Source organism: Pholcus phalangioides, unplaced genomic scaffold (genome assembly GCF_987345545.1).
Source record: "Pholcus phalangioides strain wild (caught in Gottingen) unplaced genomic scaffold, Ppha-v1.0 ptg000022l_1, whole genome shotgun sequence".
NCBI classification, from domain to species: Eukaryota; Metazoa; Arthropoda; class Arachnida; order Araneae; family Pholcidae; genus Pholcus; species Pholcus phalangioides.
Genome location: NW_028301615.1, coordinates 19,902,963 through 19,923,930, shown reverse-complemented (window position 1 = coordinate 19,923,930; position 20,968 = coordinate 19,902,963). Strand labels below are relative to the sequence as shown.

The 20,968-nt window shown below is 40.2% G+C and overlaps 1 protein-coding gene across 1 annotated transcript in view; it reads right to left on the bottom strand.

Moving 5' to 3' along the window:
• The window catches only part of LOC149069963 (uncharacterized), a 143,715-nt gene that overhangs the window by 33,427 nt on the left and 89,320 nt on the right, over nt 1-20,968 (bottom strand). The window contains exons 3-4 of the mRNA XM_089249904.1: nt 14,978-15,038; nt 1,308-1,738 (exon numbers count right to left, since the gene is read on the bottom strand). Of these exons, the coding sequence (XP_089106030.1) occupies nt 1,308-1,679 (372 nt within the window). The 5' untranslated portion in view covers nt 1,680-1,738; nt 14,978-15,038. The remainder of the gene's footprint in view (nt 1-1,307; nt 1,739-14,977; nt 15,039-20,968) is intronic.

Genomic DNA, 20,968 nt, shown 5'->3' with positions numbered 1-20,968 from the left:
ATTAGGAAAAAATATCGAAACAAGGTGTAAAACACAGATATGCCATTCATGTTGCAAGGGTTTTATACTAAGGTAAAAAAAAAAAAATCAGCTTTTTATACGTATACCCTGTGCTTAAAAACCCAATTAGAAAGTTGTTGCTCTTTCTCCAGGGGGAGGGGGGAATCCATGTTTCTAAGTAATATTCACTGAGATATTTGAATTCGAAAAATGGAAGAAAGTTGGGGAAAAACAGTAAAATGTTATAAAACCGAAAATGCTTTTTACCTTCGTTTATGCTCTTCTCTAACTATTCTACGATTTTTTAACTGAAATATCTCAGCTAATATTGCACTTAAAAACAATATATTTTTTTTTTGTTGGCCTCGGGAGAAACAGGGTGACAGGACAACTCTCTAATTGGGTTTTTGAGCACGGGGTGTCCATATAAAACGTTAATTCTTCTATTTTAGTAACTATACAATCCCTTTCAACATGAATGATGTATCTGAGTTCTACACGTTATTTGGACGATTTTTCTAATTGAATGTAGGCTTCCAAGATCGACGGTTCGCCAATAAAATGCGGTGCCTGACGTTAGCTGACCCATAGGCGGTTACAGGGAAGAGCAGTGTTGTGACCGCCCCCCTCCGTTCCCCAAAAAGTTTGTATTACCAGCATGGGGGGGGGGAGGTAGAAATCCCCCGTCTCCGCTGATGTGTACAACCCTGCATAATCATTAATATTGAAGCCGTCTTTAATTGATTATAGCAGGGGTTCTTAACCCTTAGTGCCTATAATATGAAGTACACGAACCTCGTTAACGTTAACAAAATTAAATTCGGAGCAATGTAAAATCAAAGAACGGTTTTCTCATCAATCTCGTAGGTCCTCTTGAAGTGTGTCTTCGAAAGTCCCCAGAGGGGTCCGTAGACTCTTAGATTAGAGGGAGAAGTATTTGGTAAGGTATAAATCTTTCGACAGTTCGAGTAACAGGAGCATGAAAATAGCGATTTCCATCATTGCGGAGATAAATGCATTGCTTTCTGTTCGATGCTTTTCAACATGGACCAGAGTGCATTTTAAATAGGGCTTTTCGAAAATGACAAAATTTTAAAGAGTTGGGGGGAGGGGGTTAAAATAAATTTTTTACCACGGTTAATCACATTTTTAGTGAGAAACCATTGGTCCACGAACCTCTTGGGGTCCTTTCAAGGGGGTCCGTGAGTTTGGATGATCACATAAATGGTATTCGTGTATATATAGAGGCGGCAGAGGAACGGAATACAGAAGAAACATGTGAAACAAAAGATAAGCATTCCTCTCACCTTCTTGTAAAGCGGCGAGTTCACTTTGATGAACTGCAGAGGATTGTGAGGAGGCGGAGCCGGAGTCTTGACCGTGGTCCTCATGGCCAAGTAGTCGCCTTCGTTGGAGAGCTGCCTGGTGTGGCTGTTGCTGCTCGAGGTGCTGCTGCCGCTGCTGCTGTCCACGCTGTCCAGGGACCCGCAACGCACGTGGTGACCATAGCCCGACGTGTCGTCGGATTCCGAAACGAGCTTCGGCGGAGACTGCCATGCCTGGACAGTGACTTTCGCAGCACCGGATTTGGGCGCTACAGGCGGGGGCTGTGGGCCCATCGCTGCTGCAGCTTCGGCTGCTCCTGGACTGGCTGGGCGTCTCGTGGACGCTCCAGGCATTTACCACGACCACCTCTTGTTGTGCTGTGGATATTCCATCGATCCTGGACGATATCAACCTGTGGACGGGAAGAAGCAGCAAGGTCTATTCAGAATATGAATAAAACAAGACAACAAAACTGGACACTGGATATGCAGTATTTCACTGAAGACACATAATCAGACACTTCATGATCTTCACTTTTGAAATTAAGATTTTTTTTCATGACTTAAAATTTATATTATGATAATTATGACTATCATAATTAATTTTAGTCATATCATATATAAACATATTCATCTCACACAGTTGCCATTATGTACGTTTTGTTTGGTGAATTACACAATATTTCACCCCCATTGCGTCTTCCAGATGCTCCCTACTTTTAGTCATAGACGATTTTTCAGTAATTTTGGTGATAATTAGATTTTTCAGTAATTTAGCTTAATTTGCAACTTGTAATTAGCAACTTCGACAAATTTTTGGCGATAACTTGCTAAAGGATCCCGATTTCCTGTTTCACGCATTTTTTTATGAAGGAAATATGGTCAGCCTGGGAAATTTATTATGCAGTTTGTATTGATACTTTTCTACCGGAATACCTTTGGCTGGCCGGATGTAACCCCCTCGGCGGGCCGTAGTTTGCCTATTACTAATCTATACCATAATATAAAATAGCTTGAATTCTGCGGCTGACATAAAAACATCAACTGGTATTATGAACTATAAAATTTGCATCAGTGTGCAGTATGAAAATGAAAATATACAGCATTATACCGTATATTGTTCACTTTGATGCTGCATACCGGTTTTAAACCACCACCTATTCCATTTCCAGAATTATTATATAGTTCCGTTTTCATTCGATAGGTGGCAGCAGGATCACAGCTCAACAAAATGTTTAATTTTAACGCTGATAAATTTTCACTGGTTCACACTGGTAAAAAAAATATGTGTCAGCAATAGCAGGGGGTTGATGCGATTCGTTTTCCCATGACCCATAATTTCAGTTAGGAGTGGCAGCTTTGGAGCAAGATTTCGGATGACGTGACACGTATGCATTTATAACATGTGAAGATGTGTAGTGTAGTAGAATTTGGGACAAGACCTTGTTTTGAACCGAAAAATTTGCTCAAGTCTGCTGTATAACTTGAACCTCCTTAAAAGGTGCGTATTCATGCGCGCGCTATGCGGCGCTCTCCTTGAGTGGTTAGCTGAAATTTATCATCAATGTGCACGATGTCACGAAATATTGTATTGCAAGCCGAGCAACCTGCACTAAACACACGTGAAACTTGGGACTACCTACGGACGATCGGTACTTCAAAGAGACTTGAGCAGCGCCTCTTGGATTTTGTACAGCAAAGGCGTTGGAGTACCACAATGGGATTGTGAGGGGCGGGGTGGGGGAGTGAAAAAGAAAAAAGCAGAAGTCGGGTGTATTTGTTACTCCATGTTCAAAGCGAGTAACATATGCGGACATATACTTAAGTTTGGTTGGGTACGGGTTGGGGGGGGGGGTGCATAAAATATTTGATTGAACAGGAGCATAAGAGACCCAAACCATGGGAATACTCGCTCTTACCTATGGTCACATGTCCTATCTTTTCGCGACGAAACATATGATGAACTAAGCAGTAACTACCCCTATGATAGCTTTTTTTTATAGGAGTGACTCCATCTCGTGCAGTCGCCTTAATCGCTCTCGGGGGGAGTTAGTTCCCCAACTGACTGAGATAAGGCCTAAAGCAATTATCCTATCAGTTCACACACCCCCCCCCCCTTTCTATACACTGACCATTGCTTTTAGTCAGTGAGATCTACCTTTTTGTCCAATGGTGTTTACCGCTGCTTCATCGTAAACAGAATTCGCTGTAGACCCATGCGGCCACACGATGTGCCAAATCAAGAGGGGGGGGGGGTGGGATGTTTTGTCTACAGAACTCGAAACATGAATGAATATATTGGATGAAATAATTTTCTGAGAAAATTAATTTCTGATGCACATGCATGGCGTTTACAAATTTCCTAGTTTTCCCGGGTAATTTCACTGATGGAGCTTTCACATCGAAGGGGAAGGGGAACAAAAAAAGGACGACTCAAGCCTGTACGTGGGGTGGGGGGGGGGGTCGTTGCATTGGTGTAGATTCATTATCTGGTCCTCGAGGTTCCTGCTACGGTCTGCACTGGCGAAAATTTTGTCTTCTAAGGGAGTGCTTGGTTAGAAGATGGATTTGGTTAAGGTAATTACAATTAAAGTTACTTTTTTTTTGGTCCTTAGCTAAGGATTGGATTATCGTTGAAGTCGTGGAGATGGTACAACCCGAAGCTCTTCTATACGAAAGAAATGTTTAGAACCGACTGGTATCTACTCTGAATGAGGAAGTGTGTCGTACGTACAAGTCATACAAGGCGATTGAACTCATTGTGGTTATTATTCATCTTCAGCAAGGTTTTGATATAATCCATCAACTCTTCATTCCGTTTATCATAGACTCTCATCACACAGATGCCGCGATTCGTCCTCGAGGTAACTTAACCCACTGACAGACAGTGTATGGTTATCCGGACATCCATCAGATAATCTAACTCCATCACAATGTCAACCAACTGGATAATGGAGGAGGAGCCATTGACACCAAAACCGCGCACACCGACAAGAGGCAAAAGTGATTCCTTTTGTTGCTGTTCTCCATAAGTATCACCAAGACCATCAATGGCCGGCGCAAATGGTATTGCACACAACGGGTCCCGTATTATATTTATTTATGTATATGTAATAGTCGCTGTGTGTATCGGGTATAGGACACGCAATAGCGTCGAACGCGCTTCCGGGATACGGTCCTTGCTCAATAACACAATGGAATGGACGAGTAGGCATTATCTTCTTCTTTTTTTTTACCCCTTTGAATAAGGTTGAGGTCCGTGGCACCTTTTGTGTTTTCGGACGTGACGTTTGGCCTAAACGAGGGCTCCAATGAAAAAAAAATGGCGCCAGAGAGTCTCCGGAAGGTGAAACAAGAACCGAATACACACGAGCTGCTGCTGTAATCAGTCGAGTAATTATTATGCAACGAGAGAGAGAGGTCGAAGGTTTAATTACAGGTAAGATGGAAGTGTGGACATCTTTTTTTTTAATCCTGCCTTCCATCTTCTTTGGGTCATCCGTGTGAATCGAGCTAATGAAGTAAAGTAGACCGGTGGGTCCCAATCGTTGCTGGTCCGAGGGACTTCGGGGTCCAGAATCGTGTAACCTAAAATGTGCATCAAATATTCAACGAGTTTTAAGAAAAAAAAAAGCTTGCAAATTAAATACACTGGAATCTAAAATGAATTATTTCATTGGCTATAGTGATTGGCAACCTATAACCAGTGACGTATCTCAAAGGTATCCCCCACCTGCCAGTGACATTTACAGGAGGGGAGGTAAATTGTCAGGAGTGGTTAAAAAAATTAGTCGAGTGGGAGAAGGGCGGCAAAAAGTAGTTCAAAATGCCCGCAGGTTGCAAAACCATGAATCCACCTCTGACTAAAGAGCGAGGGACTAGTTCAGTGAGCGAGCAAACGAGTGACCTACAGAGTTTACAAGAATGATGAATGTGGACAAATAGAGTGACCTGGAGATCGAAGGTCTACGTCAGTGAGTGACCGTAGAGCATGTGATGTGAGGACGAAAAAAAAATGTGCAAGCAAATGAATGACTAAAGTGATTTGGAGGCACAAGCATATTTAGAAGGGGTGGGAGCCAAGCAGTTTATACAATAGTAAATGGGAGGCAAATTCGAGGAATTAGTCAAGAAAATCGTACTAGAAATGGAAGAGCGGCAAAATTCACTAGCCCATGGATGGCAAAACCATAAATCCACCACTGCCTCCGGGGGCCGGAAATGTTAAAAAAATTTTAAATGTGATCATGTGATTAAGCGATCTAGTATCTCGAAATATAGTGGATCCCGCTTATAACGTTTTTCAAAAACCGTCATGGACAAACGTCGTAAGCGGGAAATCTTAATGAGAATTACTTGGGAGTTGAGACCAAGAAAATGAATCGTACTAAGCTGGAAAACGTTATAATAGGGAACGTTAAACGCGGGATTTACTGTAAGCGTTCCGAAAAGGGCTTTCGAGACAGCACATTTACTCGCAAACAATCGGAATGGCCCGGAAAACCAGGACATATGGTCAGCCTGTGGGGGGGGGGGGGTCGCGCTTCAAAAATTTTGCGCACCACTGGCCTACGGGATGAGAATGGGTCTAATTTCCGTTATTCTGAACCGTCCTTGACATCTTTTTATGTTAACCATTAGCGTTTCAGAAACAACTCGAGACTGTCAATCACATTATTCAGAGATTGATTGCATCACTCTCTGAATAATGCGATTACTAATTTCAAACGTCAGCAAAATTGATGAACGTCATCTTTTCCCAGCTGCACGTATCCTTCAAATACAAGATGATATTTGACTATGCCATGTCACGTCGGACGGTTTTATTCAATTTCTTTTAGGTAAAACAAATGATTGTGCATCGAGAATAGTTCGTCAGCGACCGATCTTTGACTTTAAAGCTGGGTTTTCCTAGGATTAGGTTTTTTGCGCCGCGTGAACCGAATTAGACCATTTCGCGCCGGCAGAAACGTGTTACATAATCACGCTACGCGTTAGTGTTTTCCTAGCGTGGCGCATCAGATCAGGCAACACCTTCTAGAGCAGGTGGTGTTGAAGGTGCTGCTGCTCTAGAACAGCGTTTCTCAACCGCCGGGCCCTGACACCAGTCAAACCGGGCAGGGAATAGTTAACCGATTCATTTTTACCCATTTATGTCCCATTAGGCGTGTGCATGACCGGGCCTTCCACTCGCATAAAAGAAATCAACCGGGCCGGGGCTCCCAAAGGTTGAGAACCACTTTTATAGAAGGTGTTGGATCAGGGCGGCTGTATTAAAAATTTATGGCCTTGGCATCAGCTACTCTGCCGTCTGCATGCTTTCATGCAGAAGAAATTCAAACGTTTTTTTAACGTATTATCCGTGGATTATACGCAGTAAAATACAGAAATACGCACAGCTACATAATTCGCATTGGCAAAAATTCTGATGTGTCCCTTCCCCCCCCATCCTCAACGTGTAATTTACGAATCATACAGTGCGCCACAAAAGTTTAGGCTAATTTTGAATTTTGAGTTATTTAAAGTAAATTGTGAGGCTTTACACATTTTGAGCAGGAATCCTACGACAAATGAGTAACACATAAAAACAAAATAGGAATCTTGACTATTTGCTACATTATAGCGAAAGTAATGAAAATCATGCCACAAGAGTTTAGGCACATTCTTTAAATGAATAAATATATGGGTTTTTTTTTTTTCAGAAATCACAATTTTAGTGATTGCTATGGGTTTTTATAACATCAAATACTTATTTTCATCGAAAATAAAAGGTTTTATAGTAATTCTGGAGAAAAATTAAACCATGCTTTCCGAGTTGCGTTTTTCAGTTCTGAAATCGAAAAATACTATTTTCCCTCTGCTATGCACGACACGTGTAATGGTACCACATAGGTTTTCTATGAGTGTGTGGTTCGGACTGAAGGCAGACCAATCCGGAACATACGTTTTTAGCTCTGAACTACTATTTCGTCGACTTTGAGGTAGGTGTCAATGGAAGCATGATCCTGCTGAAAAGCTTAGCTCGAAACACCTAATATTTCTCCAAAGTGGTAATAAATGGGTTTCAAGTACTTCTTGGTACATTTCTGAATTCCGAATACCATTTGGCAATGCCAAACAATGTCCATCATAACCATACACTCCCCCATATCATCAGTGAACTTCCAACTTGCTTACTGAATACACTTCTCTTTTTTTTATAGATCATGACATTAATAAGAATAACTGTGTGAGCTATCTGTAAATTCCACTTCTTTTCATGACTGAAGATTATACACAGCCGTTCGCCTGAATGACATATGGTCTCGAGTCCAGTGCAATTTGCGCTTGCTTGTGATGTTTCGGGCAAGGTACACGAATAATTTTCGTGTACCCTTCTCGCAAATAGCTGACTTCGTGAATTCATCTACGAATAGTTTCTCACGAAATATTCAATTCTATTCTATGTTTTATTCAGCTTGCAGAGTGTTTTTGTTGTGGAGCCAGTCTTCGTATATTTCTGTCGTCACGTTAACTACATCTCAATTTTGGTTTATAATGTTCACCACAACCTAGTAATCTATAGACGCCTCGTTTAAATAGATTTAATTCAACAGAAATATTTACTTTATGACCTCAGTTTACCCATATCCACAATACTTTCTTATTCGAGGACCGAGTGCATTTAGGCATTTTGCTTGACTCACGAAAACATTCAAGGTTAACCCCTGGACCATCTTAGTTTCATACCTTTTAAGCCAGTTGTTTACACGTGTTTGTAGTGAATTTTACGTAAGATCTGTGTGATCAACATGTCATGGTGTTGTTTGCAAGTACCGTGTTTCCGACTTAGAATAAGACTAATTTTGGCGTTTGTGAAAATATAATAAATATTATTTTAATTTTTAAATTTTATTTTCTGAGTACATTTCAATCATATTTATTCATTTTTTAACAATGAAAATTGCAATCGAAAAATTTAATATACAAATTTTTAAAAAATTTCAAAAGTCATGCATCTCTCCTTTCGAATGTGTATCTTAGTAAAAGACCATTTTTTAGGAAAATAAAGAACTTTGAAAAATTATTTAGTGAATTGATAGATGAATGAAGTCATGTAAAAATCCCCATTACTTTTATGAAAGATTTTGTTGATTTTTAAAATGCATTAATACTTGCTGGGTTCAAAATGGCACCACGACGCCAGTTACGCACAGAATTTTCACAACGCCAGTTAAGGGTAAAAATCTTGCAACAATGAGAAACACCCCTTTGTGACGTAAATCTACGTGGCACATTGAAATTTGCATAAATTTGATTCTGTACCTATATTTTTGAGGCACGTAAAAACTATTAATTTTTTTCTTATTAGTTTTTATGAAACCTTCACCTCATATTTTCTAGAATTAATAACATTTGATACTGGATAAAATCATTAACAGAATCAGAGTTGTTTTTAATTTTATTAAGGATTATACTGCGGGCCTAAGTCTTTGTGCTGCACTGTACGTACGGTAAATGGCAAGTACGGAAACCTCCCCTTATATACCATATCGATTTTTCGATCACTACAAAGCAATATCCAGAAAATAAGCCCAGTCCCAACCGGAATAATTTTGCCATTACCAAATCTGAAGCAAAAACCCAATATAGATTTCATTCCCACAAAAAAATCCGCTCGTAAAGGAAAAAAAAAAAAACTTAGCATAAAGATATCGCCGCCATCGAGGTATAAAATGCGAAACAAAGTTTAGGTCGAAGGCATTAATGCCCCAGTTAATGGCCGGCCATTTTTTGTTGTTGTTGGTTCTGCTTTAGCTCTCTCTCCACCCGGTCCGACGTCTTCACTTAATGCTCACGTGGAAACCAACCTTGAAAAGAGGATGGTGTGGGCAAAATATTATCCTTTTGACCCTCGCGATGATCATCGTCTTTTGCAGCAAGGGGAAAAAAAAAAGGGTTTATTTATTTTTATTCTTTTTAAGGAGCCATCGATGCTCCCTCAAGGCATTTATCGGCAACTTCCTGCTTCTCTACACACAGGTCACAAGTTTGCTTATTATTATTATTATTACTACATTCGCACAGACTTGCTTCTTTCTCTCCGTTATCTTATTATTTAGTAACATTACTTTTTCAAACTGTATTATATATACCCTTTTTTTTCTTCTTTTCCCGCGTCACGTCTGGGATGGTTTCGGTGACTACCGGCGATTTTGATGAATTGACAAACCAAGAACATAGACGTCGAAAATTGGATATTTCTCAAATTACATGCTAAATCGATTTCGTGGATGTTTGATGGGAGGGGAATGTCGGTATATTTGTGCTTATAGAAGGGGGGGGGGAGGCTATTTACTGGAATATATTGGATGTTATAAGATGAAAATGCTAATGAAAAATGCGGATGAAAATTTTATGGCTTGAAAAACTCATTGAAGATCCAAACAATTGGAAGCAAATCTTATTGCAAATGTCAGCGGCAGACTTACGATTTTTCCATCCTTCTCACCCGTTCAAGCCTTATTTTTTGGTCACTAATTCCTGAAATTGGCTGCCCTACGATATAGCTCGCTTAGCCCCAGCGAAATTCGCCTGTATCTAAGTTACCCTTTTGGAGACTCACATGCTTGCACTTTCTTGGTCGGCTACTGATCTGGTCCCTCGCTCTCTAGATCACTCTTCTGGTCACTCATGCTTGCACACTTTTTGGTCACTTTCGGTTGTTCACTGACCTAGTCTCACGCTTTAGGTGATTTTTGGTTTCGCATCGACCTGGTCCCTAGCTCTCTATGTTACTCTTTTGGTCATTCACATGCTTGCACGTTGTTTTGGTAGCTTACATGCTTGAACACTTTTTTTGGTCATTCACATGTTTGCACACTTCTTTTTGGTCATTCACATGTTTGCACACTTCTTTTTGGTCACGCACACGCTTGTGCAAGCTCTAGGTAATTCTTTTGGTATCTCACTGATCTGGTCCCTTGCTCTTAAGGCAGAGGGGGATTGAGGGTTTCATCGCATGCGGGCTATAAGCACATTTTACCGCCCTTCTTCCTTTCTAACAATTTTCTTGACAGATTCAAATTTTCCGCCTCTCCGAATTTACCACCCTGAGCCTGCTAAACACCCGTATATATGCCCCAGCCTATTACTGGTATATTATGAAGACACCAACGAATAAGGCAAATACACGAAAATAAAATAAATTATACATTTATAATTATAATTATATATTTTCATGTATTTGCCTTATTCGTTGGCGTCTTTTTAATATTCTTGGGCAAACTCTTCTATATTACTGGTTGTGTCTGTTCACCAAAGGATGCCCAGGGTATCTTTTTTTCTCAGAGGCCTTATAATTCTGTCAAGAAACCTCTGATTAATTTTATCAACCTGGCACATCGGAAGTCTGTTGATTGCCCTCAAAATTGAAGGGTTAGAATTTTCAATGTGTGAAAGAAGAGGGCCTCACAAATGAGATATGGTTGAAATTTTCTAGGATTTACCAGGCAGGGCCTCCGAAAAACCTCTTGGCCCTGTTGCCTATGATACTCTTAAGACGGCCGTGCTCCGCGAGTCAAAAAAGGTTGAGAATCGCTGTTGTAGGTGATGGAAGAGGGAGATGATTTGAAACTTATAAATATATTACCTAGATAACCAGTAATCATACCTAAAAACTATGCGCAATTTGGTTAAGAAATTGGAAGAGATTGATTAAAAATGCATTGATGCGGAACTAATATTTCGGTCATATTTTTGACTTTCTATCGTTTCTTTAGCTGAAAAATCCGTTTCTCAATATAAAATATATTATTTATAAAATATTTGATTATTTTGATAAGCCGTGCCCTCTTATAAAGTAATCGGATATAGTGAAATATCGTTTAACACGTTTCTACGGCCGTCACGATTCTTAACCATTACGTTTTGGTCGTTTCATCTATCTTGTCCGTTGTCTTCTTTATTAGAATTAGAAAAAAATTACTTTTTACATGTTTCCGAGATTATTAAACATGGTTTTACAAACTTATGAACTGTCTTAAAATACCAAAATCATTTGTCACTTGAACTTGGCTTCATCCTTCCCCCTTAACGCTTTAATTACGCCTTTTTTCCCGAAAGAAAAAAAGATCCACCGAATATTCCTTCCGTTTTAGAATGAATTGGGTTCTGCATGATATTGTCATATATTTATAGTAAATAAGAATTAACTACTTGTATATTTGATTACACTATATTTAATGAAACACTTTCGATTCGTCTAAAAACAAAAATTAGACAATTAAGAGGCTCACTAGCCTCTCAAACAAATTTCAGTAACACAGGTGTGTCGATAAATATCTTCCTTCCCTTTTACCCCATATGTCAAAGTAGTGCATGACAATAACTTGGAGCTACAAGCGAATTGAGAGTTTCTTTGCCATACATTTGCCATCATTATAGAAAGGTCATTGTAAAAACTCCACTCGTCCATGGATCACACCGATTGCTACGGGCTAATTACGACATTCGTACGGAAATTTTTTGTCATCAAGGGGGGTGGGGGAAGAACACCTTAGCATCCTTTATAGTCTTGCAGCCTGATAACGATAACTTTCAGGAAAAAAAGGAAAAAGTTTTGTTAAACCTTAGCTATGCGCAAAGAACTTACGATGGAAAAAAAAAATTAATATTATCCGTAGTCCCAATATTATAAAAGAATTTTTCTCACGTTATGATAGTGGTCCGTTGTCTGCAAAAATAACAATATCCGAATGATAATATTGTCCATGATTCTAATAAGAGGTGTCAACGGTAACATTTTCATCTCCGTGGGATTTCTATTTGTACATTTTTAATTAATGCATTCGTTCGTTTTGCGATATTTATGAAATTTATAATTAAAATAAAAAAAAATCAATTTTTTTGCCAAATGCTTATTGGAAACAAACTCCATATCCACAGAAATTAAGAGGAATAAAAACGCAGTATTTAAGATATTAGTAGAACTCCGAGAAATAACTAAAACGGCGGTTCTCAACCGCGTAGCCCTCGGGGCTCCATGTGCACTCCCGAGGGATTCCGCGGCCGCTCGAGGAAAATAAGAACAGTAAATTTGAAAAAAATATTTTGAAATAAAAATAAATCAGTAACTTTGATGTATAAATAAAAAATAGACCTAGGCTCCATCATAGAAATTATAGACCAGAAATGGCTCCGCGAGTCAAAAAAAGGTTCTGAACCACTGAACTAAAAGATATATCGAAGAATGGATACTTTTTCAGGGGTCTCTTGTACCACTAGCATTTGTCACGTTTTATAATAGGAAAAAGGGGGAATGAATGAAGTGTTCCGCTTGCTGTCCAAGTAAGGATAATCTGCCTAATAATAATTTAGACAAATGGTTTACTGGCCATGTTAAGGAATCTGGGGGTGATGGGAAACGATCTGTCTTGAGGTGAATGAAGACAATCGATTTTTACTACTACTAAACCGCGCACACACCTCGTCCATATTCCTCTGCAATTGTTACTGAAAACGGTTCAACGTGAAGATAATCGACCTACACCCGAAACTAATAGACATAACTCTGTCAGGGCCACACATACACTTAGAACACGCCTTCCGGCATGCACCAATTAGAAACTCCCCAGAGGAATGTGTACGAGGTGTATGTTCGGTTAAGTTGTACTAGTATTGTTCTCAACTGCGTCAGACGTATAGAAACTAACTAGCCGTAAAGAAAACCTTCAGCCACGGACCCGCCAACGGCTCCCAACGATGGGGCTAGTTGACCGGGTGCTGGATAAATCCCAACTTTTTTTTCGGTTTACATTATAAATTTACCATAAAGGAGCATGTTTGAAATCTTCCCCTGGCGCCAAGGGCGTAGCGAGGAAAGGGGGACTTGGGGGGTCTGCCCCCCCCCCCGAAATGTGAGAAAATGACCAGAAAAAGATGGCCAAATCTATTGTTCTATCACTTTGGTCCCCCTCCAAAATGAAAGTGGTCCCTTCCCGAACGAAATTTCTGGCTACGCCCCTGCCTAGCGCCCCACCAAAGATTTACACCTGGGGGCTCGTCGCTCCAGAATGAAAGGTCCGTGTTAGAGCTTTTCATAAGTGACAACCTCGTCCCCCAGCATTTCCGCAGCCACAGTGGTATAGGGATTTGTACTAACATTACATATAATAAAACTAAAAAAAAATCCCGTATAAGTTCAAGGCCAGAATGCCCACGCAGGATGGCGCGCTCGTGCGTATTCAAGCACCTTCATTACAGACACACACGTACAGAAACAAAAAAAAATATCTCCATGGATTTCATGCGTCGATGGCGTACTTCGTATTTGAACACCTGGAAACATTCACCATTCGGCAATGATCCATTTCCAAGAACAAAAAATGCACACACATAACAGAAAAATGTGTTTTTTTCTTCTCCGCAGCTGTAGGAACACAGATGTGATGGCGTGAGCTACTTATTCATCCTCAAGAAAAAAAGGCATGCGTGCACTCTATCTAGTCTACCACCCAGAGTCGGACCATAGGGAGTCCAGTCAAAGTGATGTTCTTGATCTCTACCTTGCTAAAAGTACCTGCATACCAATTTCCATACATGATCAAGACATCAAATCATCAAGTTTTATTATCAGGAGCCCCCCCCCCCACCCACGCACTTAAGGCCATTCCTCGGTGAGCCGATGCGTTAAGACTGTCCTGCGGAACACCAACGCCCTAACACCTATGTATACGTGCGTGACACTTCTTTTAAAGAGAGTCCTCAGGAGGACCTCCAATGAACGAACCACAGACTTAGGTTGGCGCCTAACAAGTACCAACCGGCAAGGGCTCACCCGGGAACCTACCACTTTCAGGCCTCGTGGCAGGCCGGCAACTACAGCAAGGGTCCAACCGAATACTGGAGCTCACCACCCAAAAACCCTTCGGCTATACTTTAAGAACCTTACTCGTCGGAAAGCAAGAGCTGTGAAGTATAATAAACTGTAGTGAGGCGGCTGAACTTTATATAAAATCATTTTCGCGGCCCCACCCAGGGATTTCGGGTTCCAGGAAATCTGGGGGATCCAGGACATTCGTCGTTGGAGACACTCTCACGTTCGTAAAACTTCAACCGACGATTCATGACTGAAGCTTTGAAAAACCAATAGTGCTTTATTCACCAATGGAAACCTTATGTTTTTGATTTTGAAGAAACAGGAAAATTCTGAAGCCGATAATCGTGCACTTGGCATTTTATAAGGGACTCTGATTTCCATAGTTGCAGTGATTTGCTTTCGTGAAGTGGTCTGCATCGACATAAATTATAACAATTTTTTTTTTCTGTGCCAAATACAATCCCCTTTCGTGTGAATAACTTTTCCGTAAACCGCATTTAAATATATCAATGCCTTAAATTTTTATGAATTTTTAAACTATTTAAGAGTTTATGTGGGACACCCTATGGAATGATCAGTGTTTTATCGCTACATAAAATAGTGAACAGTACGCCAATGATTGTAGTTCATTTTTTTACAAAGGACTAAAATTATGTTTAAAGTCGCATTAGATGATTCCAAGAACCCCATTAAGACCGCGGGTCACGGATCGAGCACGCATATATGATTTATACAAAATTATAACTTGAAACGTTATAAAAATCGAAAAGACATTGAATCCAACATTTCTTACCAGATTCACATGATTATCCCCAAAAATTGTAAACCACGATGGTGCTTCAGCTTAACGATACCTGTAATAGAAAATTTAAATATAAAATAAATAACTCGGGCTTCAAACAGTAGACTTTGAATACATCTACACATATATTCAAGCAGCGGAACATCAAGAAATAATTTTTCCAGTTAAAACTAGTGGCTTCCAAAGTTGGCACTATCTATCCTTGAGGGGTGGGGATTTGATGAAATCACAAACTAAAGATAAATAAGTGTATGGGTAGAAGGTAAGGATGGATCCCATAGGTTAATATAGCAAGGTGGGGGAACCACGACGGATAAAAAAATTCTTATTGGGGGGTGAAGAGAGAGAGTTTGAAAGTCTGAGTTAAACTTCAACATAAATCTGCTTTGTAAAAGACGTGGAATCGACAAATAAGATAAGCGTCTGAGTCAAACATTCCCAATGATAACAACCCATACGCACACCGTTCAATGCCCAATAACGAAGTCCATTTCGCAAATCCAATTGTTAGCGGGTTCGTGACCGCTTAACCCGGAGTTCCAACCTCTTAACAATTGTCCACCACTCCCAAATCCATAAAGAAAAAACAACCCTAAAAAACCCTACTTCATTACGTATTGTATACAACAGACAAGCATGACAAACGCAAGTTCTCTAGTTCGTTATTCACAGACGTACAGGGGGGAGGGATATGCCCTTTAATACACAAATATTTTATGACTTTCTCCACAACACAATTCAAAAACTAACTAATCCATTTTTTTTTTTTTTTGACTAAAAGAAGAAATATTTTCCTTGTGAGCTGAATATTTATATCGGGCTTAGTTACAGTATCTCATACGAAAAAGCTTAAAAATATTTATTTTCATGTATAAATTAGAGATAAAAGGTTAACACACGGGGAGAGGTCAGCTCTAGCTCGACAAGTTCGTGACATGCTTAGCTTCGAAACAAAAAATTTGCATAATGCGTTTTTTGTGCTCGAGACAAACACACACACACACGTTCACACTTTTCCTTTCGTAACTCTATAGACAAACACGAGTTTTTTGACCCTATATAAATCGCTCGGAGAGAAACAAAAACCACATAAAAATCACAAAAACGGCGGACACCTGTGACTATTTTGTACAGAATTCGGAAGGTGAAGGGAGGGAAAGGGTGACATTTGATCCATCTTCTCATTTCCTGATTCCATTTGACTTAGCCTGGAGAAATGGCGATGATGCCACCCATAAGTCACAAAAACGTCACCACGCGGAAAAAAAAGGAGTCACATCATCTATTTTATTATCATTATCTTACCCATATAAACTGGTTATGCTAATAAATAAAAAGGGGATAGGAATCGGGTATTAACTAACTACCCGAGATGGGTCTTAACTCGGGCAGTCACTAATGTATTCGAGGCATGTATTCAGAGGAGTGAGAAAGGTTCAAGCTAAATAGTGTATCGTGTGTGACCTCATCTCGGAACTCCACAAGGCACGAACGGTAACGAGATGTGGCTTTTTTGGAAGGTGGAAAAGTTTTTTTTCCTGTCGAAAATAGTGTAATCTATGTATGCCACGGCATTATATAACATGCGGGAATCCTTATTTAATAGACATTGAGAAATGTTGAAGAGAGTGGAACTGAGGAAAAAGAGTTACTTTATCTCATACCGACGATCTTAATGGCGTTTTTAAAGAAACATTTTGCCTACAAATCACGCTTGAAAAATTGGAACGAATCGGTGGGAAAAACAAATTTTCTGAAGTTTTATCTAAATCCTATTTTCTAATGCCGATGTCCTGGGGGCGCTCGAAGTACATTGCCTCGAAAAGGACTTGTCATTTTCTTACTGATTAATCGTCAGGAAGATTCATCTTGGACTAGAACTGTATTCTCGTTAAGTACGCTTATCATTCTGAAACCACATTTCAGTTAGGACATCCATCATACTAGTAGCCACTCTCTCGTCTCGGGCATTCACCGCATTGGAACCACATTTAACTTCAGAGATCTATCAGACTAGAACCACATTTCAACTCCGATATTCATCGGGATGAAACCATATTTTGTCTCACTCACCGCACTGGAACCATCTATTTACAGACACTCATCTCCACTGGGAACCATCTATTCATGGACGCTCATCGCCCTGGACCCACATTCCACTATGGAAATGTATCAGACTAGAACCCCAATTCGACTCCGATATTCATCACAATGAAACCACATTTCGTTTCGGACACTCACAGCACTGGAACCACATTTTTTCACCCCCAATAGAACCACAGTAGAACACATTTAACACCGGGCACACATCGCACTGGAATCACATTACACCATGCACATTCATCGCAACGCACTGGAACCACATTACACCATGCACATTCATCGCAACGAAACCATGTCACGGACACACTCATTACCCTTAAATCACATTTAGTCAAACGTTCATCGTACTGGAATGAGTCATGGACACTCATTGCAATGAAACTACACGTCATCTCGACACTTACTGTACTGGAACCTTATTTAGCCAACCGATATCATCGCACAGGAACCACATTTTACCACAGGCATTCATAGCATTGGAACCAAATTTTGCCTCAGACATTCGTCATCATTGCACAAGAAAAACTTCCACAATGGACATTTATTGGAACCACATTTCTTCTCCGACATCCATCGCAATGAAACCACCTCTGACACTCTCGCTGCGGAATCAAATTTTACACTCATCTTGGAGTAACATAATATCACATTCACAAAAAATGAATGTAGTTTGCGAAGAAATTCTCACGAAGGGATTTTTAGTAATTAAAAACAAATTAGTTCAAAGTTTTGTGAATAGAGGACGCTACACGAAAACAAATCACTGTAAATATGCAGAAAAAGGTCATAAAATGCAGGGTGTACGATTATCAGATCAATCCTGTGACTAGCGCTTGCATTAAGTTTTCATTGGGATGTGTAAACTGGTGGATAAAGCACTATTAATGAAACTGGTTTACTTCAGTCACGAATCGACGGCTGCAGCTTTACAAACGTTTCGGGCATACAAGAGATTGGAGAAAAGTTCAGATCCAACCACTCTTCATGCAGCGTCCTCTACCGACAAAAATTTGAACTTTTTCTCTCTCTTCTAAAAAAAATTCCCTTCCATAAGAATATATTTTTCGAAAACCACATTCAAATAAAAAATCCATAAAAATTCAAATAATTCTATCTACGAATTTATGGGACACCTTGTATATCTTTGTGGCACCGACACTGACAAGATTCAAAATGCATATGGAGTAGAATCGTCAGAAATATCTTCAATAATATAAACGCTAGAATTTTTCAGCAAAAATAAAATACACGAAATGTTCATTATCCCCCATAAAAAGTAAATAAACTCACCAAATAAAATAGGACACCAGACCTGAAGAGTTAGTAAAGGAGGGGAGAAAAAATGGAAGACAATGAATAGGACTCACGAGCATTTATAATGGAAAAAAGGGCGAAACAATATCCGTGGAGATGCAATTGTTATGTGTGTATATAATAATTTGGGACACTAACCCTCAGCATAAAAATTGAAAGGACATCATCAGCCATTGAGGATACGCAAACTGTTTATCTCAACTCCGCAAACACTAGGCGTGGGGGTGATTTTGCGTGGAAAACAACTTTCACAATATCATCCGGATACTGTTGAAAAATCGTCTCTTTATTTTCAGCCTCTCGCTTTTTTTTTTATACGTGTTTTATGAAAGCTTTTCAACGAGTTGAATGACACTGAGTCACATTCGTGACCTTCACAATTTTTCCTCAGAAAACATTTACGATAAGTTACGGAAATCGGGTCCGGTTCATTCGAAGGCTAATTAAACCAGAAATCTGAAATCACGATGGCCTCTAGACATTTAGGGGAGAAAAACCCATCAATAAATACTTGATGCGACCATTAAGATTAAGTCAGTATGACTATCAGTTTGGATAGCATTGACAAACGGAGGCGGGTTTGTGATTTTACTGCTTGGGGGTTACTCAAATTTTGCCACAGTTCACCCATGCTGGTCTAATTTTTTCTGGACAATTCATTCTTCGAATTTGTCGCCCTCGGCTTAGTTACCCCACCGCCTTCAAGTCACCGTTTTGGTGACACATGCTTGTACACGTTATCGGTCGCCCACAGATCTGGTCCCTCACTCTCCAGGTCACTCTTCTGGTTGCTCACAGACAGTGGTATCAAAGCCAGGGGTGCATTGGGCGCTCAAGCACCCACAGAATTTTTCGGAACAGGTTTGAACACCCCTCAGAATTGAATCCCAAACGACAATTTCCTGAATAAAGCTCAATCCGAGCACCCACAGGTCTAAAACACATCCGATGCCTATGCTCACAGACCTGGTCCTTCGCTCTCAAGGGCACTTCTACGGCCATTCGCATGCTTGCACGCTCTTTTGGTAACCCACCGACTTGTCGCCTCGTTATGTATGCCACTCTTTTGATCGCTCGCTAACCTTATACTTTCTGCTCCGTGTTATTCCCATAGCTCAGTGGTCTTCAACCTTTTTCCAGTCGCGAGCACTGCCTGCACCCGTTATCAAAACAAAAGCACCCTTACGGCATGCTCGACATACGAATGAATGAAATCAGGATGATTTCAATCCTTGAATGCAATTTTTACAAGGTGTTTTAATTGGAACGTTGATCACGTACTCGCGAGCACGAAGTTGGGCAAGAGAATCGAGCAATTCTGGGTAATTCATGGAGCACTATGGTGCGCGCGAGCAACGGGTTGAAGACGCCTACCATAGCTAATGAAGCACAATGGACGCTCTGAGACGCTTGTTGGGGCGCGATGACGCTCTCATGCTCAAATATTTGCATCATTTTCGTTGTATACAAAAATATGAATTCCAAGGCGTCTTGAAATCTGTAAAAGATGTAAGGAGGGAAGCATTTGGTCCTATCGGCCATTCATAATTGCACACGCTCCAAGTTACACTTTTGGTCACCCACCGACGTGGTGCATCGCTCTGTATGCCACTTTTTTGGTCACCAAAATGCTTGCCAACTGTCTAGGTCACTTTCGGTGACTAACATGCTTGCAAGCTCTAGATCACTTATTGACCTAAACCTTCGTTCTCAAAGCAGAGGCGGATTTATTTATGCCGCTTGTGGGCTATACAAACTTTGCCATCTTTCCACCATTCTATTAATTTTCTTGACCACTCATTCGAATACGCTGTCCTGGGCTAAAGCTTGCTAAGCCTTCCCTCGTAAATAAGCTACTGTTAACGTAGATTTATAACCGCAAAGAAAACTCTAGCGGGTCATTAAAAAAAAAAAAAAAAAAATAGATCGAGTAAAGATAATTGGAGAAAGCGATGAGAAAAATTAAATGATCGTCTTTGAAAAAATGGGAGTCACGGCTAGAGCCGTTGCACGATTCGGATATTGCCCAAGATGTACAGTAATGCGTTTATAAGGCACTACTAGCCACGGTGATGGTTCGTGCTTAGGAAAATAAAGAGCAGAATAGAGACTGTAAGACCATATACAGCTTAGTGGGCACACATTGCGTCACTCGTTTAATTCGCTTCCAACTCGAGATACGTGATCCGAAGTTGTGGTCTCATTTGGTTGCTTATTCACAAGCTTCACGTCCCACATTCGTTATTCGGCGATCACAAGATAATGCCGATCCAATAAACGAGGTGAAGGGAATGAGTGCGTGATAAGTCCAAGAAGAACCCGTTCATACCCATCGTAAAGATTCCATCATGTATTTCTAGATTTATCAGTTCTTTCTTCGAGGAACTTGCTCGTGAAAATCCTCGAAACACCTGATGAAACCTTAATGGTGGCGCTCAGGTACTGTTGAGGGCGGACGAAGGAATGCTAATTACAGGTTGCATGTCACAAACTCAAAATGTTAACTTCAAGTTTAATTATTTGATTGATTTATTTAGTCGACAACCACTTTCTCATACACTGTCT